The 25725-nt window shown below is 43.1% G+C and overlaps 1 protein-coding gene across 1 annotated transcript in view; it reads left to right on the forward strand.

Moving 5' to 3' along the window:
- The first annotated feature begins 1863 nt into the window (after positions 1-1863).
- The window catches only part of LOC125303160 (DNA topoisomerase 1-like), a 31099-nt gene continuing 7237 nt past the window's right edge, over positions 1864-25725 (forward strand). Inside the window, exons 1-7 of the mRNA XM_048256708.1 lie at positions 1864-1882; positions 6623-6744; positions 8595-8717; positions 9162-9349; positions 10018-10162; positions 14144-14287; positions 18646-18831. Of these exons, the coding sequence (XP_048112665.1) occupies positions 6679-6744; positions 8595-8717; positions 9162-9349; positions 10018-10162; positions 14144-14287; positions 18646-18831 (852 nt within the window). The 5' untranslated portion in view covers positions 1864-1882; positions 6623-6678. The remainder of the gene's footprint in view (positions 1883-6622; positions 6745-8594; positions 8718-9161; positions 9350-10017; positions 10163-14143; positions 14288-18645; positions 18832-25725) is intronic.

A 25725-nucleotide genomic window follows, 5' to 3' on the forward strand; every position in this document is an offset into this window, starting at 1 on the left:
TCTCTCTCTCTCTCTCTCTCTCTCAGAGTGTTTGTCCCACAGCTCTCACCCTCTCTCTCCTGTGTTGTTGAGAGTGTTTGTCCCACAGCTCTCACCCTCTCTCTCCTGTGTTGTTGAGAGTGTTTGTCCCACAGCTCTCACCCTCTCTCTCTCTGTCTCAGGCCTGCCTTACCATCGATCGAAAGGGTGTATCAGTGGGCAGGAAAGCAGTGCGAGATGGGGCTGGGGTGGGGTGACCTACATAGTGCCCCTGTGTCACTGAGGTGGCCTTGAAGTCAGACAAGTACTCATGTTTCTGCCCTGTGATGCTCCATTGAATTCAGTCACGCTCTCTCTCTCTCTCCTGTGTTGTTGAGAGTGTTTGTCCCACAGCTCTCACCCTCTCTCTCTCCTGTGTGTTTTTCTCTCTCTCTCTCTCTCTCCTGTGTTGTTGAGAGTGTTTGTCCCACAGCTCTCACCCTCTCTCTCTCTCCTGTGTTGTTGAGAGTGTTTGTCCCACAGCTCTTTTCTCTCTCTGCACCTCTCTCTCTCTCTGTCTCAGGCCTGCCTTACCATCGATCGAAAGGGTGTATCAGTGGGCAGGAAAGCAGTGCGAGATGGGGCTGGGGGGTGGGGTGACCTACATAGTGCCCCTGTGTCACTGAGGTGGCCTTGAAGTCCAGACAAGTACTCATGTTTCTGCCCTGTGATGCTCCATTGAATTCAGTCACGCTCTCTCTCTCTCTCGCTCTCTCGCTCTCTCTCTCACTCTCTCTCTCTCGAGTGCATGCTGGGATTGCGTGAGTGCCGTGAGTGTGAGTACGACTGAACGGCGTCTGTGGCTATCTTTAAAACTCTATCTTTTGTTTGGCCTTATATGTGTTGTATCATTGTTTTATCTTATTATTTGGGACTTAGTGTGGTTGACTGTTTTGGGGTTGGAGGTGAAGAAGAACCCCCGCACCGGCTTACAGCTGGCCGAGGGGTGTAACAATGGAATTTGAGGCCTTGACACGTCGTCACGGCGTGAAGGTGATCTCTGATGTTAGTGTGGAGGTTTGTAGTTGTAGACATTGTCCAAAGTGGTGTTGTGCTTAATGGCACGTTCAATCCTGTTGTACCCCTGAGTTTGCCCTCGACTAAGATTGTCATTTCGAATATTCCCCCGTTTCTTTCTGACCGATTAATTAGCACTGAGCTTTTGCGTTATGGTAAACTTGTTTCTCCAATCAAGAAAATTCCAATTGGCTGCAAATCGCCATTACTTAAGCATGTTGTCTCCTTTAGGAGACAAGTTTACATGATCCTAGACAGCGGTGATGAGCTCAATTTGACTTTCCGTTTTAACGTTGACGGGTCTTATTATATAGTTTTTGTGACATCTGATACCGCCATGAAATGTTTTGGTTGTGGGATGATGGGACATCTTGTTCGCGCGTGCCCATCTAAATCTCACAGTGAGGATGCTGGAGGGCGAATGCCAGCAGCAGCCAGTGCCGAAGGAGGCGAACCTACGACAGGTGGGTCTGTGGCGGAGGAGTCTGCCACAGTCGGGGATAACCAACCCGAGCCTAGCAGCTCGGTGTCTACAGCAGATAGGCCTGAGCTTGCGGGGACATCCACCACTACTGTGTTAGGTAGGGCTGAGCTTATGGTGGAGGAGTCCGCTGTGATCCGAACAAACCACCGAAAAAACCCCGGCGATTGCGCCTGCACTGGCGGTCGTTACAGAGGATAAATTCTCTGCAGCCGAGTCTGCATTTGAATCGGTTTCACCAACGATTGCCTCAGCTGTGTCTGATGTGACTGTTGAGGAAAAGGCTGACGAGTCAGAGTCTTTGCCGAGTGGGGGGGAGCCTGGTGGTGCGTCTGCTGCTGGCGGGTAGGCCTACGTCCGCCTCAGGTGGGTTAACGCGACTTACTAACTTCAGACCCGAAACTAAAAGTAGCCCGTAAAACTGCTCCGTGCGTGTCAGATGGTAGTGACATGGAGGCCGAAACAACTGTTTTTAAAATGCCCAAAAGGAAATCTAGCCGTAGCGATGATCACAGCACAAAAAAGCAGGCTAAACAGAAAGAACATGCTAACTATACCGAGTCGGACAGTGATGGCTATTCCACCGATTCGAGCAGGTTTTCCTGGTCTGGTAGCGATAATGTGATGTACAGAGCTAGCGACATAAGTAATTTTTTGGCTGAAACAAAAGGGAAAAGGGGGGGGTTCGAGTCGAGGATCATTTCCTTGACAGTATGCAGTTTATAAACGATGTCTGTCATCATAGACAGGAAGGGGCCTTTGATGACCTGGAACTTCACCGTCTCCGGAAACTTATTGGTAAACTTAAGAAAGAAAATAGCGATGCACTCGCGAATTAACTGCGGCTTTCTCTTCCATCACGTGTTTTTTCTCTGTCTCTTTCCTTCTTTATATGAACATATGAACAATATTAGGATTACTACCCTTAACATTAACGGAGGAAGGGACTTTAGAAAAAGAGCTCAAATTTCTGAGCTTTTACAGCAAAAGGCAACAGATGTTGTGTTTTACAAGAGACACATAGTGATATCGATAACGCTACAGATTGGGCAAGAGAGTGGAATGGGCTGACTATTCTCAGCCATAACACGTCTGACAGTGCTGGAGTGGCACTGTTGTTTTCATGCAGCTTTATTCCCCTGTCATACAGCATTGAAGAAGTGATTAAGGGGCTTTTTTTAAAAGTACACGCAACGTTTGAGAATGCGTTTTTGTTTTCATGTGTGTTTCGCACCGACCTCCGCCACAGATAGAGTAGCTTTTCTTAAAAGCGTTGAATGCCTCAGTGAAGAACTGTAGTGATAATGAACTCCTTATCCTAGGCGGCGATTTTAATTGCACAGAGGCAAGACTTGATCGGAATCATGCTGAACCCCACATGGTTTCACGTAGCCATCTCATTGAGGTGATAGTTGAGAGTAACTTATGCAATATTTGGAGGAACCTGCACCAAAGTGAGAGGCAGTACACTTGGGCGCACTACAGGGGAAACACGATGTCATTAACTAGGCTTGACCGGTTTTATTCTTTTAAGTAATGTTAAACACAAGAGTGCATACTGGCATTTCAATGCATCACTTTTAGATGATTTCAATTTTAAAGAATGTTTTATTTATCTCTGGAATATACTCAAGGCAGACAAGGAGCTTTACTCCTCACTGTCTCAGTGGTGGGATATAACAAAAACGAAAATTCAACAATTCTGCCAAGGTTACACTTGCAATGTCCCTCAAGAACCTTGAAGTTGACATAATTGAAATGCAGAACCTGATGGGAACATCTGGTACTGGGCAGTACACTGAGACTTACAACACAAGGAAGGTGGCATTATCTGAACTAATACGGCTCACAGCTCAAGACGCATTGATTAGATCACGTTTCAGAAACATCTCAGAGATGGATGCTCCCTCCAAGTTCTTTTTCAATCTTGAAAAGAAAAATGGTCAAAAAAGATATATTCATGCTCTACGGGCCCAGTCTGGCACCCTAGTGACTGACACAATTGAGATACGGAAGCTAGCTGTTCTCTTTTATGCTGATCTGTACAAAAATGAGCACAATGAACACCCAGATGTGGAGGCTGATTTTTTTCAGAATTCACCCACACTTTCGCGAGGGATTCAGTTCACGATGCTTGGTGAAGATATATCCTTAGAGGAGCTTCACAATACCCTTATGGCTATGGAGAATGGGCGGGCACCAGGTATTGACGGCTTGTCTGTTGAGTTCTATAAGGCCTTTTGGCCAGTTCTGGGTGAGGACTTTCAAGAGGTGCTCACTGAATGTTTAGGTAGGGGGGAGTTACCACTATCTTGTAAGAGAGCAGTGCTCACCTTACTACCAAAAAAGGGCGATATGAACGAGCTGAAGAACTGGCGTCCAGTCGCTCTGCTCTCTACAGATTACAAGATTTTTTCTAAAGTTTTGGCCACTAGATTGGGGAAGGTCGTGGCAGAGGTTATACACATAGATCAAACATACTGTGTACCTGAGCGGTCCATCTTTGATAATATCCAACTAGTCAAGGGTGTCTTAGACGTCTCCAATCTACTTGGTCTCAGAACAGGTCTCATCTCTTTAGACCAAGAGAAGGCCTTTGATCGCGTTGAGCATGCTTTATCTGTGGAAAGTCCTGACACACTTTGGTTTTAGTAGGAATTTTATAGCAATGATCCAGGCCCTGTATTGTAATATTGAAAGTGTCTTGAAGATCAACGGGTGGTTTTGTGCGCTCCCTTCAGAGTTCAAAGGGGTGTCGACAAGGTTGTTATCTATCTCGAATGCTGTATGCATTAGCCATTGAACCCCTGTTAAATAAGCTGAGGGCTAAGCTCTCTGGGTTTTCAGTGCCTTTGTGTCACGATGTGTTTAATGTTTCAGCCTATGCTGATGATTTAATTGTGATGGTCAGTGAGCAAAAGGACATTGACATGTTAACCAACATAATAGGCACCTTTGGTTTGATTTCATCTGCAAAGGTGAATTGGAACTAAAAGTGATGCTTTTTCTTTTTTGGGGACTGGTCAGGGGTACAGCTAAGGCTTCCTACTGGCCTTGAATGGAAAAGGGGTGGGCTTAAGTACCTAGGAGTCTATTTGGGAGATCAGGACACTATGAGGAAAAACTGGGAGGGGGTTCTGGAGAAAATTAAGGGGCGATTAAACAGGTGGAAATGGATCCTTCCACACGTTTCCTACAGGGCGTGTTCTTATCGCCAATAACCTTGCTGCTTCCTCTCTGTGGCACAGATTAGCCTGTATTGATCCTCCAACAGACCTTTTAGCTACCATTCAAGCTCTATTAGTTGATTTTTTTTTTTGGGACAATCTGCACTGGCTACCCCAGAGCATGCTGTACCTGCCTAAAGATGAGGGGAGGGCAAGGGCTTGTGCAGTTGTCTAGCAGAGCGCAGCCTTCCGTCTTGCGTTTCTGCAAAGGTACCTTCTGGTCCACAAGATCTGATTTGGAGGCCTTTGAGAGTGTAATCCTTCGGACAACAGGAGGATTGGGATTGGACAAAACACTTTTGGACGGATACTAAGAGACTGAATGTATCAGCATTGCCGTCTTTTTTTACAGAGGACTGTTTGCTATCCTGAACTTTTTCAATATGCAAAGAACTGGAACTAACACGTCACTGCATTGGCTTCTGGAAGAGCCTTTGGTTTATGGCTCCCGATTTGACATCGCTGGGAGCGAGAACCCCACACTGACAAGGATACTATGTGACTCTGGTGTCAAGATTAGACAGTTAGTGGACATTGCAGGGCCTGATCTGGTTTGTTCTGAGGAACTAGTATTAAGCCTAGGGATAAGGTCCATCACGATGTCATCAACAAACTGTTGGGTAGGTGGAAGGCACTCCCACGGCTGAGGAATGTGAAAGACTAAAACAGTACTGTTTGGGGTTAGACCCTCCTGATCAGGAGGATCCTTTTCTCAATGTATGTGTTAGGCCAAAACTGGGTGACTGTGCAGGGGTTATTTTGGAGAATAAAGAACGAACAGAGATTGTTTTGGATGACTCTTGTAGTAAACCTCTGTACAAAATGTGTGTCATTGTTCTAAACAAACAGAAATTGAATGCGAGAGTTGACACTCCTTGGCGAAATGTTCTGGGTCTAGATGATACTGTAAAACCTGAATGGAGGGCACTCTATAAACCACCGTTGAGGAAACAAGTCTGTGATTTGCAGTGGAGAGTTCTCCATGGTATTGTTGCAATTAATGCGTTTGTGTCCATCATAAACCCAGGGGTTTGTCAGGACTGCCCTTTTTGCTTTCAGAGGGAGACAGTGTTTCACTGTTTCTCGCAATGTTTGAGGTGGTCACCTTTGTTTAGGGTTTTAGAAGGCCTTTTTCAAGTTTTTGATGAAGCTTTTTCTTTGCAAATATTTGTTTTTGGTTTTGAATATACCCGGTCACATAGAGTAAAATGTCAGTTGATTAATTTCCTTTTGGGCCAAGCAAAAATGGCCATTTACATAAGCAGGAGAAACAAAATGGTCACCAATCTAGATGCTGATGTTGTAAATGTTTTCTCAAGATTGGTCAAATCTAGTGTGCTGACTGATTATTACTTCTACAAACATATGCAAACTCTTGAAACATTTGTTGATAAATGGTGTTATGGAGGTGCAATATGCTCTGTGATTAATGAGGAGATAGAATTTTGTTCTGCTTTTGTGTAAGGCCCAGTTATTTTACTTTTTTTGAGCTGTGACTGACGTGACCTTGAGTTGTTAAGACTGTTGTACAATAAAGCGCAATTCAAATATCTCTCTCTCTCTCTCTCTCTCTCTCTCTCTCTCTCTCTCTCTCTCTCTCTCTCTCTGTCTGTCTGTCTCTCCCTCTCCCCGCTGTCTGCTTGTAGAAACAAGAGGCATGTTGGCCATTTGCTGAACACAAGCAATGCCTGAATCTTTGTGTTTAACAGAGGAGTTGGAGTAATAGTTAAAGTAACCAGTCATATTTATGTGTTTGTGTATTGTTAAATGTCCAAGCATTGTTGTGGAACTCTGAATCATCATGTTGTGTTGTTGTCTGTGAGACTGAATCTGTGTGTGTTTTATTTATACTGTGTGTGTGTGTGTCCGCACCTGTCAGGTAAACCAGTGAAGCTGAGCCCTCGGGCAGAGGAGGTGGGCCTGTTCTTTGCCCAGATGCTGGACCACGAATACACTACAAAAGAGGTGTTTCGGAGCAACTTCTTCAGGGACTGGAGGAAGGTGAGTCTCAGCCGGGAGCCAATCCAGCTCCCGCTCCACTCCTGTTCTGTGGTTGCCATGGAAATGGAGAATGAAATGAACAAACAAAAAACGTTTTATTTGTTTTTCCAACTGTAAGTAACTTTTCAAAAATGCTATTTTGATGTTCTAGTCAGAACCCAAATGCATCTCTGATAAATGATAAAATATTGAGCAAACCATGCCATTGGTTGATTCTCTCTCAGTGGATGGATGGTTGCTGTGTTGACCAAGAGCATCCTCCTGACTGAATGCTTTCAGAGGCACCTATAGGCTCGACTATTCATGTTGAGCCTTTTATAGGTGATGACAGACAAACACACAGACACCTGTTTTATAGGTGATGACGATTTAGCTTTGCAACCTGCACTGTGGCAGACTTTCAGTGTCTGTCTGACACAGGAAGCTAAAAACTTCACCCTTGAGGGTGTGTGTGTGAGTGTGAGGATGGGGGACAGGAACGCTCCTGAGATGTCCTCTGTCTCAGCCTTACTTTCCACGTCTCTCCTGAGGGATGACTTATGTGTGCAGCTGCCAGCTTTCTGTGCTCTGCCACTCTTTCCTCCTGTAGTATGGTAATCTGCCTTCTTAAACTGCAGAGTGAGATGACTGAGGATTTGCTAGGGGAGAGATATATTTGGGGGTACATTTTTCTGAAGGGAGGAGTAGAAGGGGTGGAGTGGGGGTGCTCCCTCTCTCACCCACTGCGCACCCTACCAAGCCCAGAGGCATATCATGCAGAATTAATTTCGTGCTGGTTAATGCTCAATGCTCTTGAAAATACGATTTGTGTAAAGGCATTGATATGCTAATCCAGACAACTCGCTCCCCGCATGCGAACAAATCCAATTAAACTGCTTTATTATAACAAGGCAGCCTCGCCTTGCCTCGCTGCCTCAGTCCCCGCCCACCGGCTGCCCCGTCAGTCACTCACACGGAGACGACGACGACGCTACTGCCATCACTACAGAGAGAGAGAGAGACACATCTCTGTAGATAGAACTGGCACAGACTGGAATGGTCACTCCCTCTCACAGGTGAAGCCTCCCGTCTATCTGTATCAAGGTGTGAGGATGTGATGAGCTGCAGCTCAAACAAGGAAATTATCTGTGAGGAGTGAGTGGTGCCATTAACACCTAATCCCCCCCACCCCTGTGTAATTGACAGATTGATTCATTCACTCTCCTCCTGAAGCTAGTGTGTAGTGTAATGAGTGTCTTGGCACAAAATGGCTGCCACGCATCACCCAGGTGGGTGCTACACCCTCATTGGGAACTACTTTAGGCATCTGCATAAAGCGTGTAGTTTTGCTGTTGACATATTATGGGAAGGGTTAGGAGGAAAGCCTACTATTTTGTGGCTGATTTCTGTGTAAAGAGCAGTGGGCGCCTGGAGCTCCACCTGAACTTTGGGCGCCTGGAGCCCCAGTTGCCCAGCCATAGCCAATACACAAGGTCAGAAATAGTGTTCAAACAGCAGACGTTTTTTTCCAGAATAAGGGCACAGAAAGGCCTATTTGAGTCCTGTCTCCCAGGGTGGCCGACCGGTAGTCCTCTCACCAGGCTGTAATTGCTCTGTTGGAAGGTTTTTTATTTCTGAATGCCCCAATCACACAGTAGGCTGCCATTTTTTATTTCTACATGCTAGGTAATGGCAGCTGCCCAGCTAGCTGCCCATCCATGTTTCCTGGCAACCACAGAAAATTAAGGCTGTCAAGACCTCCAAAGTATTTGTAAAAGTCTTTTGAGTAAGAGTTTTTAGTTGGGTCCTTTGAATCGACATAGTTTTCATCTATAATGTGTGTGTGTGTGTGTGTGTGTGTGTGAGATCAGGAAATGAACTTGGAGGAGAGGACACTGATTGCTGATCTCAACAAGTGTGACTTTGGAGAGCTCCATGCAATGCACAAGAGTAAGGTGGAAGCTCGGAAGAACATGACCAAAGAGGAAAAACAGGTGTGTGTGTGTGAATTTGATTGACCATTCAGACAGAACAAAGTGCATTAGCAGTTCCAAACAGGATTGAATTAGCCCTGCTAATGTACAGACATAGTTCCAGCTGTAGCAGACTGTCTTCAGGCAGAGACAGCGGTGTTGTCATTGCCAGCATAATTACCCATCAAAATACAACACAATGACAGTGAATTAGACTAGAGCATCTCAGAAGAAAATTGTCTCAGTAAGAAATTGATTGTGTTTTTTTTATTTATGAACAAAAGAGATCTGATATGCTTTAAATTGAATGTTTGAACAAGTTTGATAATTAAAAAAAAAAAGAGTCTACACAACACGCATTTGCAAAATACACGTTCATGTTTTGGGCTCTGTATATTTCTTTGAGTATTGGACTGTAGAAATCAGCAGAATACTTGTGTTGTGCCACATTTGCGCCCATGCTAGGTGATCAAGGACGCCAATCAGAAGATTGTGGACGAGTTTGGTTTCTGCTTGCTGGACCACCATAAGGAACGCATCGGCAACTTCAAGATTGAGCCGCCAGGTCTGTTCCGTGGCCGCGGCGAGCACCCCAAGATGGGCATGCTCAAGAAGAGGATCCAGCCGGAGGATGTCATCATCAACTGCAGCAAGTCAGAGACAAAACAAACACAAGCATTATTATGGTCCTATGTTTTTAAAGCAACACCAAAGAGTTTTTTGTACCTTAAAATAATGTTTCCAAACTTGCTTCAGTGGTTCAACAGGGTGAACGACGCTTCTGCATTCACTTTGCAGCCCTCTATCGGCTATAACCGAACTATAATTTTTCTAGATCGGGTAGCGGATCTGTAGTTCGATGGAATGAGATTTTACAAGTTGGGGTTGGGTTTGAGTTAGAAAGATGTTTAGCTTTGGGATACGGCACAGAGCAGATGTCCGAATGGGTTCAAATGATTAGTTAGTATTTCAGCATAGTAAGGTTAGGGTTAAAGCATATCTGTCCTAGGGTCTTTTTGTGAATGTACCCGAGTCAAACTTTCATTTAAAAGCATAATAACGACGTAAGCGCCACTTTTAAGATTGTATTTTCGTTCGGGTCTAATGGCCTTTTAAATGGGAGTTTTAGGGGCACTACTATGATTGCATCAAAAAAGACCCTAGGTTACATTTACATTAGTTCTTCAGTAAGAGTCTCGTCAAAGTGACTTGCTGTACAATATACCTTTCCATCAGTAAATGTGCTCCCTGGGTTTCATGATTGTGGTGTTGATTTGCACCTTGCACTACACTACCAGCTTACTTCCAGCTGTCTCCACAGGGACTCCCGTATCCCAGAACCACCCGCAGGCCATCGGTGGAAGGAGGTTCGCCATGACAACACGGTGACCTGGCTGGTCAGCTGGACTGAGAATGTCCAGGGATCGGTCAAATACATCATGCTCAACGCTAACTCCAAGCTGAAGGTGAGTTAACAGAGAGAACAAACAGACAGGCAGATGGGTGTGTAGACAGACTAGGGGTGGGCGATATGGACAAAAAATAATATCTCTATTTTTTTGTGATTTTGACGATAACGATAATTAGTCGATATCCTTTAAAAGAAATGTGTAAAAGTCTGAGTTACTTTACAGCTCATTATTTATGAATAGCATCAATACAATAATAACAAATAACCTAACCTGTGACTTTTTAACCAAATCAACCAATGCATTGTCACTCTGACACATTTCCAATTCTGCCCCCACTTGTGTGTGTGGCAATGACATGGTCTAGCCAGCTACATTAGGCCATCCTTAAAAATATTTTCGTTTGCCGTAACCCGACCGACCCTGTCAATTTAGAACCGACCCAAATATTTATTTTTTTCCCCTTTTAGTCCGACCGACTTGCCGGTTGTAAACTTGCGTTAATACCGACCGATTTGTTTTTTTTACTCTAAACAACCAATACAAATGCAATAAAATAATATTTCTTTTAGTAGGCCCAAGTATTGTGAATACAAATTGCCTACATGCAAACGTGGCTCACTTAAAAAAAAAAAACCTGTGGCGTCATCTCTACACCATTGGTTTTCGCATGCCACACTATGGCCTACCCCGTTTCATTCACACAAACTGATAAGCGCTTTTTTTGGCACGACGAAGTTCTGGAAGAACTGTGGCCAGATCTTTTCTCATCCCTTCTCCCCTTAGTTTAACGGTGACCGTGTCGGAGTATTGAAATTGGTTGTGGTCTATTCAGCATTTCTCAAAATATGGGTCCATAACATGGAGACTGCTGGTCAGCGGAGTCGTGGAGTGAAAATAGGCCCGGTGCTTCATCTGATAATTTGCTGCGCAGTTGATCAAGAAACCGCGGATCGACGAAAAAAAGAAAACAAAGCGTTTCTGCTATCGATGTCATTAAACATGGAGCCCTACAATTAAGTGGTGGTATGAGCATTCATTCAATGGCGTCTCTTGTGAGAAACTGAAACTAATCGATAGCGTTGGTATCAAAGCTCCGCTTCAACCTGTTGGAAGGCTATTTATTTATTTACGAAACTTAATAGAACGGCGTTGTTTTGGAACTTCCTTAGAAACAGAGCAGAGACTGTATAATACACTGTATAGCATTGAGTATTGTATAGTCAAATTTCAATATAACGTGGCCAAGAGCTATTGTAGCCTTCTTTCTGGGTACATGTAGATGAGCCCTATGACCCAAAAGTCTGCCATGACCGGGCCTCAGGTCAAAGAAGTTTGAGAAAGGCTGGTCTATATAACCTGCATCAGAATGAGGTTTGCAATGAATTGCGCCCTGAAGGCGCGGGTTGAAGACCCAGTCAGTTACGATCCGCGATATGCACATTTGTGTAAATTCATTCCTACGTAATCACCATGACCAAAATTGTACTTTTTTTTTTACTTTGAATCTTGAAAAAAAAAATATTGACCTACCTACCGACCCATTTTTAATTTTTTTTGGCTGTTACTGCAAACAAAAATATTTTTAAGGATGGCCTTAGAGAAGATGAATAGCCTAACAGTTTCCCAAGAGAAAGTCTGAAGCTGAAGTTCCCTTCAAAAACCTTTACTTAGGATTCACTGTAAAACTAAGCAGACCAACAGAGTACATCTCAGTCATATCCTTCGAGGTTTTGTTTAAGAGAAATCATGTAGGCTAACATTCCAAGTTACAGAATAGAAACTAATGCGTTAGCTTATGGCTAATGTATATGAGAAATCCCATAGAGATGCTAACGGTTAGCATAATCGATATTAGAGCAAACTTCAGTCCATTTACAAAAGGGTTAGGCCTACATGAGAAGAGTTCTTTGTTTACAACTGACTATTAAAATACTCAAAGGCTAATGTTTTCTCTCCATATAATACCATGTAGGAAAAAATGTGATTCATCAATGCTACTTGAACAGAAGTAGCCGCACAAAATCCCAAGTGCTACTCTTGCTGTACAAAATAAACATTAGGCGTGCATGTGACAATGTGGACCCACTAGTGATCATGTGACACTTGCTCTGCTGCAGCCAGGGGCTTCTCTCGCATAGGCGACACCTCCTGGATTTAGTGAATTTATGGGGTTTCAATGCGTGTTTTCGAGTGTTTTTTCCCCCATAAGTAATTTAAATACTCGATAATGTAAATTTGCACATCGTTAAAACAACAATCACAATATTATCGCAGACGATATATATCGCCCACCCCTAAGACAGACATACAAGCAGGCAGACGGGCAGGCAGTGGAGACGCTGGAAGACAGACAGCAGTGTTTCCCAGAGAATTGAATTCCATTTGTGGTGGTTGGTTTGCAGAATTAACTTGAATGCAGCAGTTTTTAGCAAATTAGCACAGCGTGGTTATGATTCTTACCAGATTTAAGCACAATTTAGTACAACCTGGAAAATCATTGTGTGGTGGTCAATGTTGATATTGTGGTGGGCCGCCATAAATAAGTCAATGTATGGGAAACACTGGACAGACAGACAGGCAGGCAGATGAGTCGGTAGACAGGCACACAAGCAGGCAGACGGGCAGGCAGTAGATAGTGAGGCAGGCAGACAGTGGGACGCTGGCAGACAGACAGGCAGGCAGGCAGGCAGGCAGGCAGGCAGGCAGGCAGGCAGGCACTCCTGTTAGCCAGTGTGAAGCTTTGTGTGAAGTTAATTGCTATGAGATGTGTTGGATTGAATGTTGGAAATGTAGAAAGGCCGGCAAACTTCAGGTCATTGTGTTTAGGTAATTTATTTATTTTATTTTTTTTTCATTTTTGTGTTTGCTGCCTCTCTGTGCGAGATTTCATAGTGTTTGTGCTCGAGTGAAACACATTATTTGCTTATGTTGAGTAGGCCTACCTACCACTTTAGCACAAGTTGCTGTGCAGCATTGCTCTGTTCCGCTGCCTTCCCTAAGGCGCTTCATCCCTCCTCTCTGGCTAGCTGCTTCCCATGCACCACTGGCCATAACAGATCAGGAGCTTTGAGGAGCTTGGCTTTATCTTTGCAAGACTTTAGAAAGCCCTCAGATTAAATCCAAGCCACTTTGATGGCAAGAATGCATTTGATGGTAGCTAGCTATTGACAAGACTCGAGTAAGTTTGCGCGCCTAAGTAACTCACTGCCCCAGAAAAGTGTTCATTTGGTGTTTTTTTTTTTTTTTTTTTTTTCCTTCTTCCTTCTTCCCTACCCTCTTTCCGTGTCTTTTTGACTCCTCCACTCCATTGCCCTTCAGCCCCCCCCCTCTCTCTGTCTCTCTCTGTCTCTCTCTCTCTCTCTCTCTCTCTCTCTCTCTCTCTAAAGCTGATTACATTTAACTTCAGAGCGTTTCCTGTGTTTAATCAAGCAGAATAAGGGTGGAGTGTAGCAAGAGAGGCTGAGCGGGAGTCAGGCGGCAGGGAGAGCGTGAGGGAGAGAGCGAGGAGTAAGAAAGAGGGAGGGACAGGAGAGAGAGGTCCTACTTCATCTTGTGGATCATCAACGGTGTGTGGGTGCTTTGACCTCATTTGTCTTTCTCCTGTCCCCACCTCCTCGGCCCCCTAATCCAATCAGGAAGTGGCGCTGTCAAGAGGGCGCCCATCACTCAAGCGCATGGGCCACCGCGAGCCCAACTGCTCGCACGTCTCCTGCTGCCAGTCTCTCGCTCCGCTCGTTTATCTCACACGCCCACCTTTTACACAGCACTCTGTCTCCACCTTATCTAACCCGGCTTTCAAATGGGGCTTTCTCCTGTGTGTGTTTGTGTGTGTGTGTGTGTGTGTGTGTGTGTGTCAATAGGACTGGGGTAAAGAACTAGTTTGTAGGTGTCTGCTGTTAAAAACTTGTGTGTGTGTCTGACTGTCATTGATTGTGTTAGTTTATATGTGTGTTACTTGTGTTTATATGCATGTTTGTGTGCACATTTGTGTGTGTGTGTGTGTTTGTGTTGATGAGGTTGTGCTGTGTCCTTCAGGGTGAGAAGGACTGGGAGAAGTATGAGGTGGCTCGTCAGCTGAAGAGCCGTGTGGGCCAGATCCGGTCTCAGTACCTGGAGGATCTCAAGTCCAAACAGATGGTCACTCGCCAGAGAGCCGTGGCCCTCTACTTCATCGACAAGGTGACATAGAACCGGGTGTTAGCTCTCTTTCTCTCTCTCACTTTCTTGCTTAGTTGCTTGATTACTCACTCTCGGTTTTTCCCTAATTTTCTCTCATTATGTCCATCCCTCGCTCTATCCTTCCTTCCTTTGTCTTTCTGTGCCTCTCTCTTCCTCTCTTTCTATCCATTTCACTTTCTTTCTCTCACACAAACATTTATCTTGTTCTCTTTCTCTCTCTCTATCTATCTATCTATCTATCTATCTCTTTGAGTCTCTCTCTTCTTTCTTGCCCCTGGAGAGATGGATGGCCCCTGAGTCGAAGTCGAAACCCCAGGGCACCTCTGCATGCTTTAGAGCTTTCGAGAGACTTGGCCGGCTCAGTAGATTGTGTCTTGATGAAGTGACCTTTTCAGCAGCCAAGAGCATCCTCAGCACAGATAGTGAGAGTCTGGCACCGTGTGGCCCTCCTACCAGAGACATTTTTTAGGGTGTTTTCACACTTGGTCCCTTTCAGGCTTCTAAACAAACTCAGATCGATGACTCAGCATTTTTTGTGCATATGTGAACACGCCAACCGAACTCAGACCCCATATAATGCGAATCGAACTGAGACCACCAGGGGAGGTAGTCTCGGCACGGTTCGCTTTGAAGTCCGTGGCACGGTTTGCATTATCTGTGCATTGGGAACACAAATTGCCCTGGGTTCTCTTTCACATTTTGCATTGTAGGCTAGCCTATTTTGTCCTACTTGACTTTCCATTGCCAAAAGAGAAAGCATGTTGTTTAAGTTATTATTTAAAAAAAACAACAACTTATCATTAGGCTTGTGATAGGCCTACAGACATTTGTAATTTGGCTACAAATTTGGTGTGTTCTAACATTAATGTTTGGCTGAATATCTTTTCATCCAAGCTATTGGTAGCCTAACTAATAAAGAATTAGATAGATAGCACTGGACAACAGACATAAAGTTTTGTTCAAGAAGCAAAACGTTTTATCATTATGAGGGACAATATCAAGTTGAACACAAAAAAAATGTTGGTGGTGATTTTCATGATCAGCAGCCTAAAACTCCATAAAACATGGTAAAGCGCTCTTGGAAAGGCCAAAACAGCATAATTGTTTATCACTCAAGATTGGTAATTGCAAACGTGTTCAGCATGCCAAATCTTTGTAAGTCAAAATATTTAAATGTATTTCTGCCAGATCTACAATCTCAAAACACTGAAATAAATGCAATCGTATGAGAGGTGACCATACCTTTATGATCTAAGATGCTAACTAAATTGGACATTGTATTTTTCACCCAAAGCCTTCAGGTCATTTGTATGCTAGTTGTCTTTTAGTCATTTAGTTAATGCTTTAATATGGCTTCTTAAGGTAAGATCTTAATCTGCTCAAACACACAGTATTTAGTCTGGCTTTTGGACTCAGTCCCAGAGTTGGCTTGAGTGGAAGCAATGTTAGCTCAATCAAATTTATAATCATAGGCCACAGAACCTGTGTCTGACCCGAAACCTGTGAAGAACTACTCCAGAATGTCCTGCCAAGTCTTAGAGTCTATCTAGGAGCGTTTTATGATCTGCCCAGTCAGAACAGAGCAGGCATCCAGCTGAGCTGTATCATGGCCAAAATAAAAAGTATCCGCTTCAAGTCGAGCAGTCTCGGTACATTGATAGGGTCAAAACCCCCGTTTTTAACCTCCACGTATTTCAGGTTAAAGAATATATTGTAAGAAAGGCTTTGTAGATCACTCTTCTAAGATGCTCTTCAGTAGTGGTATTGCAGAAGAGATGAGAAGTATGAATGTAAAAGCAGCCATCGATACCAACTAAGACCTCCTGCAGAAATAGCAGATATTTCCTTTGTGTCAATGTAAAAGCGTGAAGCATGTAACATGATTTGGTCAGACGGGGAGCTGTATGAAAGGATCTGACTGGTCTGGGGTAGTAGCAGCAGATTAGAGTTTAGATTCTCTGCCCGAGCCCACGGGCCACGAGCCCACTATCCTCGGGCCGGGCCCTTGATCAAGCATGTGTGTGTTTTTTTTATTATCATTATTTTTTTTTAACCATTACTATTAGCCTAATGGGTGGGGAGAAAGCTATGCTGTAATCAGAAATATTATATATATTTTTAGCAAAGTAGGCCTAAGTAACAAATGTGTACAAAGTTGCACAAGTTAGGCTACAAAGTTATCGGAACTCCCCCTATTACCGTCGGTCCCTTATTTCCACCGTCTTGCGTGTATGTGTCACTTAATATCCATTTCTATACAAACCAAGACAGCGGACTCCTAAAGAAATGCAACCACCCATACCATAGGTGTAGCTAAATTAGCTATGTACCAAAAATGACATTTTACCGTGACTCGAAGAGCTGTAAACAGTGTTGTAATGCTGCGTGTACACAACCGCTTGGAGCTCCAGTGGAATTGTAATTTCATGACGAGAACGGTCTAACCGTTCATGTGCCGTTGGGCTATTATTTCAACCGAAACTGCATAGCAAAACTTATCATATCAAGAATAGTTCTTTTTTGAGTAATTATTTTCTTATTTTATTTCATTCATTTATTTAATGTTTTTTTTGGTATATTGACTCAGCCAGTTAGATAGCAAGCTAAGTCTACTTCCAGACAGGTGACACATTTTTAAGTTTTCATTTCCTGCTATTAAGAATCACAATTTTGTCTATTAAAACCATCTCTAAATGATAAAAAAGTAAAAATCATTTTGAGTTCGTATTTTCGTATAATATGTAATTTGCCACCGCTGTAAAGTGCTGGAAAAGCTTGAGTAATACCAAGCATGCAAAAACCTCACTTTCAGAATCTTACCTGTGTGTGTGTGTGTGTGTGTGTGCGTTCATGTATGTTTCCTTACAATATGATTCTGTGTGTATGTCCACACATGTTTATGTGTTTGCCCTACAGCTGGCATGATATGACGGTGTTTCCCCTACAATGTATTCATCAGCGGCGCAGCGCCGCTCCTGGAATTCAAGCGCCACTGCGAAAAAAGTTGCCTAATTAAAAAAAAAAAACACGCAAGTCAACTGCTGCCGTTCGTTCAGGTTTGATGTCAACAAATAATAGTAGGCTAACGTTGAAGGCGCAGTCAGGGATTCCACAGGAGATCACGCTTGTTTGTGTTTGTTTAAGTTTATTAGCCTACATTATGTTAACCAAGGAACCAAATTAAACACGCCAGCGAGATTGCCCAAGTAGCCTATTCCCAGATAAACTCCACGCATTGTTTCAATTTTGTTTGTGATACAGGCAATGCTTTCAAGCCCTGTGTTGCTAACATACCTAGGCTGTGAAACTAAGGTCTAGCTAGCCTATTGGTGGGTTTAATTGAATTTCAGTAATAGGATCATGAACCATTTACATCTGGAGATAGTTTGTAATTCCTGTAGAGCTCACCAAAATTATAGAAATGATACAAGACACTTATCTCCTATAATCCAAGATAGAATTTCCTCGAGTTTTTGAGCATTTATTTTACCAAATGACATGGAAAACATAATTAATTTCATCCACATATTCTTATGCACCATGCACAACAACGCTACTAAGTAAATCAAGCAAGACTCTCGGGCGTCATGACATTGAAGTGACAGGCACTCAATTCGACTTGCACAGCACCAATACAGTGTAATGACATGAAAGAGAAGTCTATATAGTTTATACAGTGCTGTGCCAAAGTTAAGACACCCATGCTGAAATTGACTAAAGGAAGGAATAAAAAAACATGTTTTGCCTTTTGTCTTAATGCCTTAATTAAAAAAAATAATAGGACATAAATTATTTTTTAATGTATCATGTATCGTAAATAAATAAATGTTATTATATAAATAAATGTCTGAACTTATGCACAGCGCTGTATATTCTAAATAGTAATAGTTTGTACAGTGGCCTACAGTGTACAGTTGTACAGTGGCTAATTACTAATAATGTAAATGAAAAAGGTGAAAGAAAAACATGAATAATCCTGTAATTCAAGTACTGCAATAATCATGCTTTGTAAATGCTTGTGTTGATAGTTATGTCATAATTTGTAACTCAATCTGTCCATTTCTTTCACAAAATCCACCAGAAGTCACCATTTAAGGAGTATTTTTTTCAATGTTTTCTTTTTGGGGGGTGGGGGGTGGGGGGGCTTCCTATGATCAACAGCACCGCTGCTGGAAAAATTTCTAGGGGAAACACTGTATGAACAGGTTTGACATTAATTCTAGTGGAAGCCAAGAGCTGTATAACAGCTGTGAAGCGGTTACACCAAGCATACCAAAAAAAAACCCTCACTTTAAGAATATACAATATGATTCTGTGTATGTCACGGCCGTGTGTGTGTGTGTGTGTCCTTCCTGCAGCTGGCTCTGAGAGCGGGTAATGAGAAGGAGGAGGGCGAGTCGGCCGACACCGTGGGCTGCTGCTCGCTGCGTGTGGAGCACATCACCCTCCACGACACACTGGCTGGAGAGAGCTGCGTGGTGGAGTTTGACTTCCTGGGTAAAGACAGCATCCGCTACTACAACAAGGTCCCGGTTAGCAAACGGGTGAGGCCCAGCACTTCATCTGTCTCACACACACACACACACACACACACACACACACACCCACTCTGCTACCAGTCCACATTGATGGGGTCAATGTGGAGGTGGTTAGCACCTACAAGTATCTGGGTCTCCACCTGGACAATAAACTGGACTGGTCAGCCAACACTGATGCACTCTACAAGAAAGGGCAGAGCAGGCTGTACTTCCTGAGGAGGGCCATTGATCTGTTCAATGCCTCACTTAAGGAAAGAGGAGAGATAGACTTCTCTGCATAGTCTGTCTGCCTCTTCACCCCCTCCATGTTTGGATACTGTCTGTCCACTAGCCACTTTTACCCCTTTTACCACTGTCTTTATGCCTCACTGTTTGCGTGCTATATTTAAGCAATATAGCAGTGAGTGATGGGGTTGGTCATGGATATTCCCATCGGTGTTGTTCGTCAGAGCCACGGGGCGGAGGCCGAAAGTGGCATAGGCAACAACAGCCGTGGGAATATCCATGACCAATCCCACGATCACGAAAGTGCTAAATTGCTTTTATACAACAATTCTACAACAAACTAAATAATCTGAAAACACCCCATTATTATGACCGCCGCGCAGCTAAGCGGCGGTCATATAGGTTTAGTCAGATTTTTTTTTTTTTTTTTTTTTTTCTTTTTTCGCGATGTCCAAATTTCCGCCAATGATTCCGGGACACTGAAAGACCGGGTAGACAAAACTTGGTGGGCATGTAACCCCATATGGATAGCATGGAACCATCGTTTTTCGTTTTGATCTGTAGCCCCCCCCACGCTGGACTGCACCCCGAAAAGGAGGGTAGGGCAGACACAGTTTTCTGTGAATATCTCGAGAACCGTAAGGTTTAGGAGGACCACCTTTTTTTTGTATGTTGATCTCAAGGGCCATGTCAACCCATTCCATAACCACTAATTTCATGTATAGCGCCACCTAGTTAAACAAAAAAAGTAAAAATGAGGTGTTGTAATTGTAGGTATCTGTGACCTAACATAGTCAAAACTGCACGAAATTGGAAGTGTAGGATCATTTTGACACCTTCTGAATGCACGCCAAGTTTCGTGGAATTTTGTTCATGGGGGCCACACAATAAATTAATTTATATTACTATACACCAACTGGCCTGTAGGTGGCCGGAGACAGTTTTCTGTGAATATCTCGAGAACCGTGAGGGCCTAGGGGGTCCACCTTTTTTTGTATGTTGGTCTTAAGGGGCATGTCAACCCATCCCATTACCACTTATTTCATGTATAGCCACCTAGTTAAAAATTAAAAAGCACAAAAAAAAGGTGTTTTCATCTCAATATCTCTGGCTGACAAGGTCAAAACTGCACGAAATTAAAAGTGTAGGATCATTATGACACCCTCTGAATGCATGCCAAGTTTTGTGTACTTTCGTTCATGGGGGGCCTTACAATAAAATAATTTATGTGTACATTTAGTGACGACACCAACAAGGATTCCCGGGACACTGAAAGACCGGGTAGACAAAACTTGGTGGGCATGTACCCCCACATGGATAGCATGGAACCGTCATTTTTCGTTTTCATCTGCAGCCCCCCCGCTGGACTGGACCCCCCGAAAGGAGGGTAGGGCAGACACAGTTCTCTGTGAATCTTTTATGGTATGTTGGTCTCAAGGGCCCACATCAACCTGGCTCATAATCACTCATTTGTGATTTGCCCCGGTAAAAAATGAAAATCAGTAGGATTAAAAGAAAGCCAAAATAAATATTCATCATCATCATCATGGCTGCATTTTCAGTATTGGTCGTTTATCGCTTGTCCACTAGATGGCGATCGTTGCAGTGAGACGTAATTTTGTTGGAAGTTAAAAGTGGGTTGGAAAAAAAACAATGGACGCTTCATACAAGGACTGTAATTTACCGCAGCAAACATCTAATAAGGATAGGGACGATGTTCACATGAAGTGTAATTCCCATTTCTTCTTGAAGCCTAAATAAATCTGAGGATGTTTATCGGACATGCTTGGTTTTTACTGCAGATACGTTAATCTTGTAATATCAATAAGGACCTAGGTAATGTTACCGTTAAGCGTTGGTTGAGTGATGGAGGCATTTGATTTATTGCATTTGTAGAAAACTATAAATGCGGTTATACCAAGCAAAATGTATAGCAGCACTGTTTGTATCTTTCGACTGTCATTTATTGCACGCGGCTACTAAAAATCATTCTGTGCAATGGAAGATTTACCAACGTTATTAACCGGTCTGATACAGTTTTGCCTATATACGCGTGAGACTGAGACGCCTGTTTATTTTGTTTTAAGTGCGTGCAGGGTGTGAGAGGGGAATCGATGTGCTTTGATTACAGCTTGGTAGTTGTAGTCTGTGAAATTAAAAGCTGCGTGTGTGTGAAGTATCCAAACAATGACACCTTCATTTCATTATGGCTGCTTTAGCAAAACACCTTAAGCTACTGTGTAGTGGGTCCCATTTAGAAGTGGCTACTTCATTCGCTTTCCTTGACTCATGGAGCTGCGTGAATGTTATTACAACTTTTCGCCACGATATGACAGTTTAAGTCCGCTTGATACTGTAAGGTAAGCCATTGGTTTCCAAAGGAGATTTTATTTGTGTCGCCAGCATAGCCTATTGACAATTTATGTTGTCAATAGGCCTACCTTATAATCCTACCTGTAGCTTAGGAAGCTAACAACTTTCTATTAGGATCTAGTTTGTTAGTTACCGTTTTGTCATAACTCCCTGATGCATTTTTGCATTTAGAATAGCCAGAGCGTGTATATCTCAATCGGGAAAATTAAACAATATCGGGTGCCTATGGACTAGGCTGGGTGAACCCAGCCTGATCTGCCCGCTATTTATTTTTTGATTTCTTAAAAGATTGAGCTTGGTCTGATGAAAGCCAGACTAGCCATGGACCTCAGTTAAACAATGCAAGGGAACATGAATCAGCCTATATTTGCACTAACAATAACGGACAAAAAGCTCTTCAACTTTGGCCCGTTAAAATGTGTATGAACAGTCTAGCTTAATGCATTTCATCAAGGCCCATTTGGACATGTCAGTTATTTGCACCACTGGTTAGATGTAAAACAGCATTTCGTTTTCAGACTAGGCTACTGTTACTTAATTTGTGCATTAACAATAACGTTTCAGACTACTGTTACTTAATTTGTGCATTGACAATAAAGTATTACATGAACTAAAGATGACTAAAATCTTATGTAGAAGAAGAAACATTCACAAAAAAATCCATCCATCCAAAAATGACCTTTGTTTTTGATAGCTGTTGAAAACGGCATGGAACTGACAGAGATGGTTTTGTTTATAAATACATAAAAAATAAATAAATAAATAACATTATGCTGATACCTTTTGCTTTTCCCAAATACAATGTAGCCTACAGGTGTAAGTGACCTTTCATCAATCCAGTTGCAATGGATGAACTGTGATGAACTGCCCTACTTGTGATTGTTTAGAGATTTTAAAGGTTTTATAACAATTCTACATCTTCTTTGGCTATTCTACAATCTATTCACCTTTTCAGCACCAGTAGGGTACTTTCTGTGCAGCCGCGACACACACACTCAGGCATGCCAAATAAGCATACACAAAAAGTTTCAAGAGTGGGGGATGGAGTAAAATATGGAGACAAATTGAAGTGGGATTTATTTTCGCGGAACGGATGTACAGGACTGAGCGGCGGTCATATTTTGTACCGCTATGCGGTACATCTAGTTGTTTAAAAATGTTAATTTCGACATCGTTCTTACGCATCAAAAAATAGTTCCCTTTTCAATAGACAGCATCTTGGTTGCTAGGTAACCAACATTCCAGATCCCTCGTTACGGGTCTTGGTGGTTTACATGTCTTCTTGAAAGAAATGTTGAAAGTCGGGCTGAAATCACATTCATATCTAGGTTTGCTGAATGCATGTCACAAGGACAATGGGCCATGTCATGTAAGGGACATGGTACTGCAAAAAAACGGAAACATTGTCTACATTGCAGAACCACTCAACTTTATTAATTTATGGTGAATAAATGTTATATTACTGTGCACAGCCTGACGTGACGATGCTAGCACGTTAGCAGCAGTTAGCTAACGTTAGTTATCTACAAGTCTCCTCCAAGTGACAATCATATTATACACAATGCTGGCAATGCTGAGAACAATTAGCATCCTCGTTTATCTTACTTACATTGAGTTGACTGTGTGGCTTAATCCACAGATGTGGTGAAGCACTGTTTTGTTATGGTTTGCTAAGGAGTAACCCATTGCTTAAAATAGTGGAGGGCTGGGATGAAAACATTGCTAAGGAGTAACCCATTGCTTGAAATAGTGGAGAGCTGGGATGAGAACATTGTGTCAAATCTTCGCATTGTATCGCGGAGTGATTTATTATTAGCTGTGCATTGTTGCACTGTTGGACTTACTCATTTGCACCATCACCATGACCACTATCACCATTGCACTACCACCATGACACTCATTCACACAGAGCACCTTAGAGCACCTTACTATGCACAGAGAATCACAGGCTCAGTCCCTGCCTCAGTCATTGCAAGCGCCTCTAATCACCACTATGTGGATACTGTTTTTAGAAAATGATTTAGATGAAGTGTTAGTTTGATATTATACTAGTTTGGTAGTATAATTTGTATTTTAGTATATTTAGCATATTCTTTATCTTCTACTGTCCTTATTGCTTAGTTGTGTTTTTATATTGTATACTTTAATTACTCTTTCTGCTGTTAAAGAATGTGTTTGTGTTGTCTGTATGCTGCTGAGACCTTGAATTTCCCCTGGGGATCAATAAAGTATCTATCTATCTATCTATCTATCACACTGACACACACACACACACTCATCTGAGCAGCAATCCAGAAAAGAAATCTCACTCGCTCTCCCTCCTCACACACACTCACAGAGAAATGCATATGCACACAGTCACAGTGTATTGAGTGTATTAAGCCACATTGTATTGAATCAGTCACACTCAATACACTCACAATTCACAAACACCCCAACTCTCACAAATACTCCAACACACACACACACACACACACACACCCTTTGATTTCCACCGGAAAGCATAGTCTAGCTTGTCAGTCACCTACCTTGCCACCACCCTCCCAAAGGGATTTTAAGAAATTACTTGTGGTCAATCTGTGACTCCACTGATTCCTGCTGGACTCATGGAAACAGACACCTTGAGGGCGTCAGGACAGGTCAGGATTCACAAGGCCAGCTCGGCCTCCTGCCCCCAGTGCTCTCAGGACAGTTAGTCCACACACACACACACACACACACACACACACACACACACACACACAGGCCCTGCTGGGTTGACAGGAGAAGGAGCAGGCATCAGTCCTGCAGGAGGAGTGAGGAATGACTTACTCTGTTACATTATTGCAGGAGAAGAATGTAGAGTGAGACAGAGAGAGAGAGAAAAAGAGAGAGGGGGGCAGAGTGTTTTCTCTTGCCAGTTGAGGTGTTTTGCTTGGCAGAGGTTTTAATTATTTAAATGGGGGGCATTTAAAAAGCAACTCATCAGTTGATAGTAATTAGTTGGCCGATTATTTGAGCAGGCGAAGCTGAGTGGGGGGTGAGGGGCTTTATCAAGCGTCGCCCGGGCTTCTTGAAAATGTCAGACCTAATTGAAGAAAGGTGTAATTTTCTCAGTGGAATTACATATGTAGAGTGGGTAAGCTCGCCACATGACCACCAATGGCCTTGAGACAACCCCTCTGCTGACTAGTTTGTGCATGCACTCAGACACATGCATGCGCGCACACGAACACACACACACACACACAGACTAATGTATTCAAACTCTTGTCCATACTTAGAAACATACAAACACAAAAAAAACATGGTTTGTGTGTGTGATTGCACTTTGTCTGTAGAAGTGCCAATCATCCACCTACTTTTGTTTGACAGGAAAAAGGAATTTAAATCATTACAATGTCTCCAGCAACCCCCCACCCACCCCTCTCATTCTCAATCACACCTTCGACAACAGGACAACTCATTTCTCAACTCTTCCTCCTCCTCTTCTAGCTGTTAATGTTCCATCTCTGTTTTCTCTGTGTTAGCTGAAGGATAAATTGTTATTCAAATGAAGTGGCCTTAAAAGCAGCACATCTGCTGCGATTAATTAGTTCCATGCATATTTTAGCTACTTTGTTTGGAGCTGGAGCGAGGGAAACAGGACTTTTTGGAAATGTCAGATATAATTGAGAACCCCACCCCCCCCCACACACACACACCTCTCTTTCTCTTTTTCTCCCTCCTCTCGATCCCTCTATCTGTCAGGTAAGACAACTGGAGAGGTACGGATTGCCCACATTGCTGTGGTCGCTGTGTGATCATGTTTTTAAACGCTCTTTCTTTGTTCCTCTCTGTAGCTCAACTAAAAGCTTGTTGGAGGTCTTTCTAAAGGCCTGCTGCAATGGAGAAAAGTGCAGCCGATTTACAACGGAGGCTTGTTGGTGATGGGCCTGTAGTTACAATCAGACACCTGGCACACCTGAATCCAGTAATGGAGAGAGGCTGTACCTGTTTCTGGGGTAGATGAGACGGGCTGGTGGATCACATGATTGTGGGTTGAGTGCCTGAGTAACTCATTTGGAAACTTTGGGGAAGTTTTCCCTTTTGTTATTTTTATTGCACATCCAGCAGTGGAGAGAGCCTGTACCTTTTGTGGGACAGATGAGATAGGATTGGAGACCATTTGCACCAGAGGGACTGTTTAAAAAAAAAAAAAAAAAAAAAAAAGTCAGGGTAAGTGTGTCCCAATGTCGCTTAATTAACAACGAAAACACAATAGTGTGGATGTAGTCTGAGGCTGGGTTCAGAAGCTGTGGGGTTTTGAAGGGAATGGTGCCA

The sequence above is a fragment of the Alosa alosa genome, chromosome 11 (genome assembly GCF_017589495.1).
Source record: "Alosa alosa isolate M-15738 ecotype Scorff River chromosome 11, AALO_Geno_1.1, whole genome shotgun sequence".
Classification (NCBI taxonomy): Eukaryota; Metazoa; Chordata; class Actinopteri; order Clupeiformes; family Clupeidae; genus Alosa; species Alosa alosa.